Source organism: Priapulus caudatus, unplaced genomic scaffold (assembly GCF_000485595.1).
Source record: "Priapulus caudatus unplaced genomic scaffold, Priapulus_caudatus-5.0.1 Scaffold1, whole genome shotgun sequence".
Lineage (NCBI taxonomy): Eukaryota > Metazoa > Priapulida > Priapulimorpha > Priapulimorphida > Priapulidae > Priapulus > Priapulus caudatus.
Window position 1 is genome coordinate 1626207 of NW_014577062.1, and position 12252 is coordinate 1638458.

General features: G+C 48.8%; 1 protein-coding gene across 1 annotated transcript in view; it reads left to right on the top strand.

Moving 5' to 3' along the window:
- The window catches only part of LOC106810310 (protein Wnt-4-like), a 48090-nt gene that overhangs the window by 19273 nt on the left and 16565 nt on the right, over window positions 1-12252 (top strand). The window contains 5 exon segments of the mRNA XM_014813653.1: window positions 4142-4380; window positions 8172-8212; window positions 8214-8280; window positions 8283-8372; window positions 8375-8433. Of these exon segments, the coding sequence (XP_014669139.1) occupies window positions 4142-4380; window positions 8172-8212; window positions 8214-8280; window positions 8283-8372; window positions 8375-8433 (496 nt within the window).

Below are 12252 nucleotides of genomic sequence, written 5' to 3' on the forward strand. Positions count from 1 at the left end.
ACACACACACACACACACACACACACACACACACACACACAACACACACACACACACACACACACACACAAACACACACACACACACACGCACGCACGCACGCACGCACGCACGCACGCACGCACGCACGCACACGCACACACACACAAACTCATACTGACAAGCAATAGTCTGCATGCTTACATATCCCGCACCGCTGTGTGCGCGCGTTCAGTTCGGTTTTCGATTGCGGGGACACGGTAATCTCCGGCAAGTGTTGTTGTATCATAGCTTACCATAATTACGTTCTAATAACGCTGTTGAGCTAGCTAAAGTAAACTAAGAAAGAAAAGTTATCGTCTTATATCTTCTGCGTGCGGTCTGTCTATCAATGTGTTCTGGCGTATGAATGGCAACCCCGCATTTTCACGGTGATTGCGCGTTCGATGCATAACGACTACGGTAATGGCATCAGGGGGGTGTCCTGGCGAGACTATAGCTGTTTACCTGAAATATTAATGTCGTTAGATATCAAGGCAGTTTGCGTCCGGGCGAAGTAAATGGTGAAGATTACCATCAAAGCAGCGGTGGAGCGATGTTCACGTAGCCACAAACACGCCTACGCACGCACGCACGCACGCACGCACACATTACTCTTTCCCACCCCTCAACGACAGCTGACAAAATAGTATTCACTGAACATTCTCTTTCTGATGCCGCCGTGGGGTTGAGTTAGGAGTAGAAAACCCGCTTTAGAAAAGGAAACTTCGCACTGCAATACGCTGTATGGTGGCGGAGAGCAGCCGGTACTCTAGCACCATTGTCGGTGCTGCAGCACGGCTAATTTATACCCTCGCGCATAAATCAAGCGACCCGACTCCAATAAATTCACCCCGCGCGGACATAAATTGAGAAGCAGGGCGTTCGTTTCACCTGCGCAGACGGAGCCGGAGCGAGTCGCCTCTCTCACCTGTCACACGGCGGACAGGTTTACCTGTCGCGGGCGAGCCGCCAATTATAGACTAAGCGCAAAAATCTCTCCGCCGGAACCTCGATACGGGCTTGATGCTAAACCCGTGAGATTAAGGATCAGTCGGACAGTTCATCCTATGCCCATGTAGCGTCGTCATCTAATGTTACCGCGCAGCCGAGCAATGGGACTCGTCTCAGATCGCTGTATAATGAAACCATTGTCACGTGAAGTTGAAGTTGAGTTTGATGCTTTTTGCACTAAATATATACAGAAATATGGCAACGATTATACCAAAACGAAAAAAGTATTGAAGGAAGCGCAGTTATCTTTTCTCATTTCGTTGCTCAGTATTACCAGTACCAACGAATTTTTCAGGATATTAAAGCAATATTGATGACGGCGAAGGACCTTAATCAACAACACCATAAACGGTTTGACGGTTTTACGGAAAGACACATATTCTGTTTATTACTCGAAGAAATATTTCATTTGGGCTTATTAACACGAGTGATATAATATGTGAGCTGCGACATGCAACAACTATAATTCGAACACGTAACTCAGGCAACGTTGGGAAGCATGGCTGTTCAGTAATGTATGTGAGCACTCGGCCTGCTCCCACCCTCCTAGCTGAGGGGCATTACGTGATCATACGTCAATGCAAACTACATCACGTCCGTGCGATGTACGTCTACAGTGGGCGCACATAGGCAGTCGATGTCGTCTTCGTCTACGCCTTACTTCTGACCGCGACATACAATAATCAAAGTTTCTGTTTTGCTACGATCATTCATTAAAAAAACATTCGGGGGCAAAGTAATTGACCATTTTTATACGTGACATGCGGCCAGGTAGTATAAGCATCTCTTTTGGCCTCACGTGCACGCGCCATTGTCAATAACTATACGATATGTTATTACAGCGAAGATGACGCTACTGGCACGTCATCTGGGAGTAAATAATGACAGAGAATCCGTGTACGCGCGTATATTTTACGTAGATAGTTTATTCTAATTCATTCGTGGTGATCACGTGACCTACGCTGAGAAACAGTCGCCATTTACAACGCTTTGACGACCCATATAGCACACGTAACCTGTAATTATCACGGGTCACCTGGATTCCATATATGTGCGGGAAATCATGGTTTAAGTGTCTAATCGGCGCACACGTGTACGACGCATGCGTCGACGACCATTGACGCACTCGATACTCGCGAACTACATTGCGTCGTATCGTAAACGTACCGTTATCAACGACGAACTGCTCACAGAAAGACGCTGGCCAGATTCCCCTCGGACTGTAACACGGTGCCGTGCTTTCTCTTCCAATAGTTCCACGCCGACGGGAGACGGTAGGCGTTAGGTACTACACACTATACTGTAATGTCGACTCTACGTTAGCGGCCGGATAAACAGCCATGCTGGCGTTTGCTTGCTTTTCAGTCGCAATAAATTTCAGCGTGTTGATAATTTAGCCAAACAATTGGTGGGTACGTACGCCAGCACGCGCTCGACTGACGGAGCTACGCACTCCCCAACTGTCAAAACAGCCCCCGCATCGGCAAAACAAATTATTATCAACTCGTGTACATGTTGGGACTGCACACATACACGCGCGCGCGCACACACACACGTGTGGCGTGTGATATGTGTGTGTGTGTGTGTGTGTGTGTGTGTGTGTGTGTGTGTGTGTGTGTGTGTGTGTGCACGCGTGCGTGCGTGCGTGCGTGTGCGTGTGCGCGTGCGCGTGCGCGTGTGTGTTTGTGTGTGTTGTGTGGTGTGCTGTGCTGGCGTGTGCGTCGCGCGTGCGCCGTGGCGTGTGCGTGTGCGTGTGCGTGTGCGTGTGCGTGTGCGTGTGCGTGTGCGTTGTGTGGCGTGTGTGTGCGCGCGCGCGCGTGTGTGCGTGTGTGTGTGTGTGTGTGTGTTTGTGTGTGTGTGTGCTGTGTGTGTGTGTGTGTTGTGTGTGTGTGTGTGGTGTGTGTGTTGTGTGTGTGTGTGTGTGTGTGTGTGTGTGTGTGTGTGTGTGTGTGGTGTGTGTGTGTGTACGTGTGTAGTGGGTGGACGCGGATGTCAGTGTGTGCATGCTAGCAATGTAGCGCTGCTTACGTATGACTGGTATTCATCACTTGGTAAGAAGGATGATGTGTGTACGTCTGCCCCGAAATCTAATGCGCAACTCATTTGTTGATTTAGGAACGTTACACCATATCCACGCACTGACTAGAATTCTAAATCATTAAACACGAACTTGTGCATTATATCCAGTGTGAAATCTGACAAGGAAATTCAATGAATTATTAATGACATTTTGCACATATATATATCGGTTTAAATTTATTCTGACGGTGGGTGAAAGTAACAGAACAATGTAGTGAATGTACACACTTTAATATCTTTCTAGTCAGCAGGGTTATATTACCGTTTATTTATTACTAATATGTAAAGCATTATATCCCTACACTTACATAACACACCAATATCTTTCTCTTTCTCCCTCTTTCTTTCTTTTCTCTTTCTCAATCTTCTCTTCCTCTTTTTATCTCTCCCTCGTCGCCCTGTCTCTTTCGCCTTTTCTCTTTTCTCTCTCAAATACGGTCCTCATATGTCTTCTAAACACCTGCTTACTTCCGTGTAAGAATCCCATTTATAATGATTCTTCCATATCTTATATTTACATAAAATATAGTCCCCGATAGAACATTATAGTGAGACGTTAACGTGTCTCATTTAGATGTGTTTGTACGGCCTTAAGGCTAGACATTTAACAGCCACATATATATATATATATATATATATATATAATTATATATAAATTTGATATATATATGTATATATATATTCGAGAAGAATAGCGTCATTTGACTACGCCTATTGTGACGAAATACGCTTTGCTATCATAACACGGTAGCTGCCTTCTCGGCCCATTAACCTGTCACTAAAAACCTAAACTGCGGTGTCACTGGAAGAGGATTTCAGATGTCCCTCGTTACCTTGTATAGAGCTAATCCGATTAAGCCGTATAGCAAAGACACGGTTTGTCTAATTCGAGACAGGCGACTGCCAGAGCCACGAACCACGAAGAAGAACAAACAAGTTCTTCACCGCGTCACATCAGTCTCTCGTTGTTTTTAATTCGCCGCGGGCGGCTATCTGTATTATACCCTCATGTTTGCGCGCCATGTTGCAGAGCCTTGGCGACGACAGGCGTGGAGACGAGCATTGAGCAGCCTGGACAGTGCGAGCAGCTGACCGGACTGGTCAAGCGCCAGAAGTCAATATGCCGCAAAAACATCGAAGTAATGGACAGCGTCCGATACGGCGCAGAAGAAGCCATCTCAGAGTGTCAGTTCCAGTTTATGAACAGACGCTGGAACTGCAGCACCGTTGACCCGCAAAAGGTCTTCGGAAAGGCTATACGGCGAGGTATGTAACGCCTGTTATTTAGACTACTGTCGATGTGTGGCCGTTGCTAATAATAATAATAATAATAATTATTATTATTATTATTATTATTATTCGTGTTAGTAGAGGGCATGTGCAATCTGCAGCTAATATTGATGAATTCCCGTGAATTAATAAATGAGGCCGACGTGTGAGGTGGTGCTGGGGGAGTATCAGTCATTGTTTCGTTATAGACGCGAGCTTAGGTATAGGTTAATAGTTGGTGCTCATCACAACATTAAAGATGAGTTCGCAGGACCGCATACTAACATAAACACATAGATCCGCGTTAACATACCTACGAAATCGCCGTGGACCATGACGGATAGAGGATAGCGAGGATGACGGCTGATATTACTGTCTCATCTACCCGAGCTTAAATCCTGGCAGGGATCTAGTTCATCCCACAGCTCGCTGAGATGGATCCTATCAGCGATATAATCACCATTTGTCAGGATTTGGGCAAACACGCACAGCGCGGCTAAGATTTTGTTTAAATACTCGCCTTTAATCCGGCAGTTATGCTTAAGCTCGCCCTAAACGCGCCAGCATCCAGGCAAGCGCGCCACGCCGGTGGTGTGCGTAGCTGTAGCAATATCGTGGAGGGAGAGCCCGCTCGCGCTCTCACAGCGAGGCATCTAAGAAGATAATTGATCTCCGGGTACACACACGCGAGAAGACAATGCACAACGAGCAACGAACAGATGATCACGAGAGGCGACGTTTTGTGCGTCGGCGACTTTGTGTCATTGGTGCGGGAGCAGGTCAAACGCTATCGCGAGCAGCGGCGGGAATGCGATCAAAGCTTAGCCGTCGTCATCGGCGTTCGGCAGGCCGACAACAGACTAACGACGTCGCGTCATCGTCTCGTCGGTGACGGACAGCATTTGACACGAATGATGTCACACGCTGACGACATCTCCCCGCACCCATCAACCGCGATTTCATCCTCAATGTTTATGGACGTGCCTTATTGTATAGAAGAAATACTATTCAGTTTTTGTTTTAAATCATATACGAACATGATGTAATGCGATATTAATATGAACGTATTAATGACGCACACGTGTATGCTTTACGCAAACGAGACGCGACCACGTTTCTCTAATTATATCTATTGTTTTCTTAGTGTAATTCAAATAATTTATAACTCTAGTTCCCCGCGAAGAGCATGCAGGCATTCGATTTATGACTGCGTGTTATGGGTAACAGACATCGTCGAACATGACTTTCATACAGTGTTGTCGGAGAGGTTTGCTACAGAAATAGAATGTTGCTGTCTCCACATGACACTGCGTCGATTGCCCCCACGAAGTTAAAGCAGGAGAGGGTTTTTTTCCTCTCGCATGCAGACTCCCGCATGATTAAAAATTTGTTCAGCGTTCAGGGAGTGCGCTACTCCGCGAGACAAGCCGTCAGCTCGCATCTCAGCCGGCACGGGGGCGGGGCAACGGTGAAGCCTCCTCCGTGAAGCAGCGGCGCATGCGCAGACGGCTGCCGTATGCCGTAATTCCGGCAGCAGGCCGCCCCGTTGCCGCCGAGACTGCCTGCCCGCTGCACGCTGCCGCCGCCGCGCGAAGTAGGTGGGCTCGATTCTAAATATACACGCCATCAATGCGGGCCTTGTGTCTCGGTGCGGGCGGCCTTCTCATCCCCGAGGTTTGATTATTTTTCTTGTCAATTAACTCGTGTTTCGCCGTTCGCGCGGCGGTGATCTTAGTCACTGCATAACTCCGGCATTCAGTAAGAACGATGCATAACTCGGCGGCCACTTTTCCTCCACTTGCGCGTGCTTGTCTGCCTATCTGTTTGTCTGCCTGCCTGCCTGCCTGTCTGTCTGTTTGTCTGTCTGGCTGGCTTCTGTCCGTCTATCCGCACGTCCATCCGTCCGTCTGTTTCTGTCTCTGTCTCTCTCTCCCTCGCTCTACTTCATTATCTCACGCTCGGGTTCACGCTTTTTCCTGTTCTCTCTCGCTCCGCCCCTACTCCCCGCTCTATCTCTCTCCCATCTTGTCACCCCTTCCCATTTTCTCGCTTCATTTCAATTAGTCAAGGCCATAACCGTGCATAATCTGTTCGTGTGTAGGAATCAAGAAAAATAATAAGATAATATGGAGTCCCCTTGTCATCACACTTCAGTTTTCATCAAGCGTTTTAGCGTACTACGCGATAATGCTCATACAAAGTAGCACAAGCGGTGGAAGGTTACCTGTACCGCATTGCGATCCCTCCAAGGCAGACACTAGTTTCAACAGCGCAGCACAAACTAAGTCGATGAAAGGAGGGAAAATGTACTCAAGTGGAGGAAACCAGAGACAGACTGTCGTTGTTTAGATACTAGTCACTGTGCTACACATACCTCCTCCTCGCCGTCTATTTGTTTAGACACTCAGCGCGTGAACGCGGGCGGCTAACCATCTTTAGCGCAGCTGCAAATCCACGCAGCGCTCCCAATTCCATATCTATACACATGCAACTTCACGCAGGGACACGGATATAGCGAACTCCACGCTGGTGTCCACACAATAACAATCTGTCGCAGGCAGTTGCGAAACAGGACTACCGAATAAAATGCAGTATGAATGATATCGGGGTTATAGGTTTTCTAGTTAAGGAAGTGGAGTAGGGGTCAAGCCGATAGCATATAGGTTATAATATAGTGTCCTATCAAACCTAGTGTCGAATACAAAGAGGACAAGGCAAGGAATCGCGTCGCATCGCACCAAATGCTTCAAGGACTGGCCGAGTTCCGCTTCGATCGGCTACTAGACGAATGTCAAGCGGATGCATACTAGTCTTCGCGCGCGATCACTTTCTCATCACATTTCCGACGTTACCCTTTATAGAGTGTTGCTTGAACCCGGTATGGCACGCTCCGTAGCTTGCTCGCGACGTGGCGAGAGTCGACCGCCGAGTGGACAGACCCATCTAAATCTATTATTTACGCATTGTTTAGATACACGCTTTTACGTGTTATGCGCTTGTTTACGAATTTGTTGACGTTGACGTTAACGAGGGCCGTTTTCCGATTGTTTATATGTTTGTTTACGTGTTTATTTACGCGCGTGTTTACGTGTTGGTTGTCGCCAGAATTATGCATTCATTTATCGTATTTTGCGGCGCACATAACCGCGTTTGCTTCCGCGCTTGTTTACGTGTTTATTTGCGCGCTTGTTTATGTGTTTATTTACGCGCGTGTTTACGTGTTGGTTGTCGCCAAAATTATGCATTCGTTGATCATATTTTTGCGGCGCATGACCGCGTTTGCTCAAGCGCTTGTTAACGTGTTTATTTACGCGCGTGTTTACATGTTTAGTTACGTGCGTGTTTACATGTTTATTTACGCGCGTGTTTACATGTTTCAGGGTTCGTAGCGGGTCTTCCAAAGTCTTATAAGTACTTATTTTGCCAAAAATAAAATAAGGGCCCTTATTAGTACTTATTTTTGGTGAAATCTTAGAAAAGTACTTAATAGTCCTTATTTTTTGCCAAAGGACCCTAGGTTTTATAAACTGTTCTCGACTTAGAGAGTAAGAATTGTTGTATATATAATACGGGATAATTAAATCTGCTGTGCAATTGTGTATATAAATATTATTAGTGTACTTTAATAGTCGGTGATCTATCAGAAATCACGTAAAAAGTCTTATTTTGGCCTCCAGAAAGGGTCTTATAAGTCCTTATTTCAACATGTGTCTTACTACTATGAACCCTGTGTTTAGTTACGCGCGTGTTTACGTGTTTATTTACGTACTCGTTTGTCGCTTTGCAGGCACGCGCCGAGTCGGCGTTCGTGCACGCCATCTCGGCGGCGGCGCGTCGCGCACTCGGTGACTCGCGCCTGCAGCAGTGGCGATCTCAACAAGTGCGGCTGCGACCGCAGCGTCAGAGCACGTCGGCCGAGGGCTTCCAGTGGTCGGGCTGCTCGGACAACGTCGCCTACGGGACGACGTTCTCAGCTGAGTTCGTCGACGCACGCGACGCGCGAAGGGCGCCAGGTCCCCGCGCAGTCTCATGAACCTTCACAATACAACGCAGGTCGCATGGTAAGTAGTAGAGAAGGTGCGAGATCGGCCCGTGCGTAGCTTGTGCGCTTATATAGAGCTCGATCGAGTGACAAGTAAGCACTAATCTTTTGTGTGTATCAGCCGTAAACTAAGCGGAAAATAGTATTACCTGTCAATACTGTGCATGTTCTTGTCTAGCTTGCGTGGGTACGTTACCTACATTCACAACGTATCTCCTGTATTCACGCATGTATGCATAGAAGGTGTGTGGTGTGTGTGTGTGTGTGTGTGTGTGTGTGTGCTGTGTGTGTGTGTGTGTGTGTGTAGGTGTGTTGTGTGTGTGTGTGAGTGTGTGTGTGTGTGTGTGCGTGTGCTCTGTGTATGTGGTGTGCGTGTGTGTGGTGTGGTGTGTGTGTGTGTGTGTGTGTGTGGTGCCGTGCGTTGCGTGCGCATGTGTGCATGTGTGCGTGGTGTGTGTGGTTGTGTGTGTGGGTGTGTGTGCTGTGTGTGGTGTGTGTGTGTGTGTGTGTGTGTGTGTGTGTGTGTGGTGTGTATGTATGTGTTGTATGTGTGTGTAGTGTATGGTGTGTTGTGTGTGGTGTGTGGGTGTGTGGTGTTGTGTGTGTGTGTGTGTGTGTGTGGTGTGGTGGTGTGTGTGTGTGCTGTGTGTGTGTGTGTGCTGCGTGGTGTGCGTGTGGTGTGTGTTGTTGTATGTGCGTTTGTGCGTGAACGTAACAGACAGGCTTTGAGAACTTCTTATATAGGATGTCGTGTAGAAGCAGTCGTGTGTGTAGATATGAGGTTATATGCAATTATAAACCCCGTACGTTACAGGCTCGGAAACAGAGAGCCGCTATATCTGCTGCTTGTTTTAACGCGACGCAGCAGGGGCCTTATCTATCCTTATCCTCCTGCTCATTAATTACGTCCCGCCTCTTACGATTTCGCTTCGTAAGACAATTGGCGAACACAGTGACAGTGCGACCCCCGCGGGTTGACGCGAGATCACACGAGACTGGGATTTGTCGGACGTCAGCGCTGATTAGTAGCGTGCTGTGTGTGGATCCCGTGCGACTTAAATGAGGAGGAGGCGGAGGCAACGTACGGAGGGTTGGCCAGCGCAGCCTCGCAGCGCGCCGTCAAACAACCGTAATCTTGCGTGATGCTGATGCTATACGACGCGGTAGTTGAGCATTAATGCCAAACCCGCAGAAAAAATCGAGACCCGGTACTAATCTCGCGCTGGTGTACGAGCGGCGCCCCCTAACGGTAAGAACGGGAAACTCTCAGATCACGTGCTCATGCGCACACGCAGCTGTTACCTTTGCGTAGGCGGCCATGTCGAATGTGACCCACAACATTGAAAAATCTTAAAGATGAAAATTCGTGTGAATAGCGACATATAGAGTTGCACAAGAAATATAACGGATGCGCGCATGCGAATACAGCACACACAATCATGACAGCCGCACGCACGCACGCACGCATTACACACGCAAGCACGTACGCACGCACGCACGCACGCACGCATGTTCGCATGCACGCAAGACCACGCTTCTCATCACGTGAAACAACATAACGCAACCAGCATCGATACGCAACGAAATACGAAGCACATATCAAACCCGCGCCCCGCCCAAATAGACGACCCGTGGAATACCGCAAGCGAGTGTTTAGTTTTCAGTTAGCCGCCTGCACTGCAGCCTAGGGATGCACGGGACTGAAGGCGGCGGGCGACGTGAGCCGCCGCCACCTCGTTCCCGCCCCTGTGCTCGTCCAATTATCGGCGCACAAAGCCGCGTCGTGACCCCGCGCGAGCTGCCTGCGGATGGCGCGCTCAGACCAGCGCGACGAAAGCACTCAGCCGACTTTAACGCGTTCGCTCAGAGGCGTCGGGCATTCACGCTCCGCCTCCACTCGACAGACACTCCCGCGCCTCGCTGGAAAGATGTTCTTACCCGCGTGTTTATAGGGCGGCAAGCCGACAGCGGCGGCAACCCACACTACCACTGGAAGCACCGGAAACCCAGGGCCCCAGCGTAGATACGGCCCCTGTTCTGTTCCTGCCCTCGCGCAATGCGGACACGTATATAGTAGCCGCTGGCCAGTTGCCTTTCGGTGCAAAATGCGGCCAGCACGCTTTGCTTCCGAGGATCACGCAGACAAAAACCTGGAGCGAGAAGGATGCGGTATATAGCGGCCACGCTCGCACACTGTCGGTGGGCGTGACACACGCGTGCCTCCATTAAACCTACAGAATTAACATGTACCATAAAAAACCCACAACCCAACAACACCAACAACCCTAGCGGATGGCATCATGCGTCACTCGAATGGCCATGAGATACATGGATTTATAATGAATTACAATTTGGTTAGCTGTAACCGACATAGAGGCAACGCGGATAGTTACAGTTAACTCTTACTATCAACGGTTGCGGCCATTGTGAGTAGATCGTAAATGGCAATACGTAGAAACTCGATGACATGGGGCGTTTTCAGACCTGCAGAATGTACCATGGTCGACCACCACAAGGAACTGCCTAGGTAAAACAAGGCAACAGATGATATATGCGTGACATCGCAATCTGTCATAATTTTAATTCGGGCGCAGGAGTGCTTATTAATTGCTAATTACGACCAGACTATACGTGTCACGGTATAATATGTAATGCTAATTATCAAGTTGGCCAACACTGGCAGCCTAGTGGCACCTTGTCTGCGGGGCGGAGTAATTAATTAGCAATCACAATTATTAGCAAATAAATAATTAGTGAAGGCAAATGAAATACATTCGTAATTAGTACTAAATAATCCTAGAAGTTGCGAGTCGGCGCCCGTCGTTCGTTGGTGGGCGGTTGTGACGAAATGTCCCGACGCCCCCAATGCAGATGTGGACATGCAGATAGTGCTAGCGGCGGCCCGTGCATGCCGCGCCGCGTGATGTACCACCCCCCTACGAGTCCCGGTCATGGACGTACGGTGCGAGAACAGCGGGGTCTTTCGCCGCAAAGCTGTGATCGGGAAAGCGCCCGCGGCACGCCAGCCCTCCGGCTCTTGCCCCGGTTCTGGCTGCGGCTGCGCCGGCTGCGGCGCAACCTCTCTACTACAAAGACACCGCGTATACGATCGTGCTTGCGCCAACGCGAAACGCATTTCATTGAGTCCGCAAACGCACGCATTCAGTAACTCGGCGGCATTATAGTTTTATAGGGCGTATTCAGCTGACATTTTATGCGTTAGCTTTATAGCCACGAGGAAACGGTTCCGACCGACAAGTTTAATTGGCGTCGCTATAATGTAATAATCAATTGAGGAACAAATAGGGAGACTGTTATCCAACCGTTTGCAAGCATATTCTATTTGCGCTTAGGCGTGAAATCGGCCGCTGGTTGACGCCACGTATGGCTGCTATTTACCTACGCCTTCCTCAGCACAACCGTTTCCTCTGGCCGCCAAGTTTTCCATTGGTCTTGCTCCTTCTCTTGCTCTCTCTTCTCTGTCTTTCTCTCTCTCTCTCTCTCTCGTCATCTCTCTCTCTCCTCTCTCTCTCTCTCTCTCTCTCTCTCTCTCTCTCTCTCACTCTGGCCTCTCCTTCTCTCTCTCTCTCTCTCTCTCCTCTCTCGTCGCGTCTCTTCTCTCTCTTCTCTCTCTCTCCGTCTCTCTTTCTCTCTCTCTCTCTCTGTCCCTCTCCTCATTCTGACAGATGCGCGGACATGCCATGGCATGAAATAATGCAAACTGTTTCCGCGGACGAATAAACGAAGCTCTATACGTACTAAACGCGCGAACTGATGACCATGTCATTTACGTGCACACCACGCCAAGAAATGTGCGTCGTCTTGCGAGA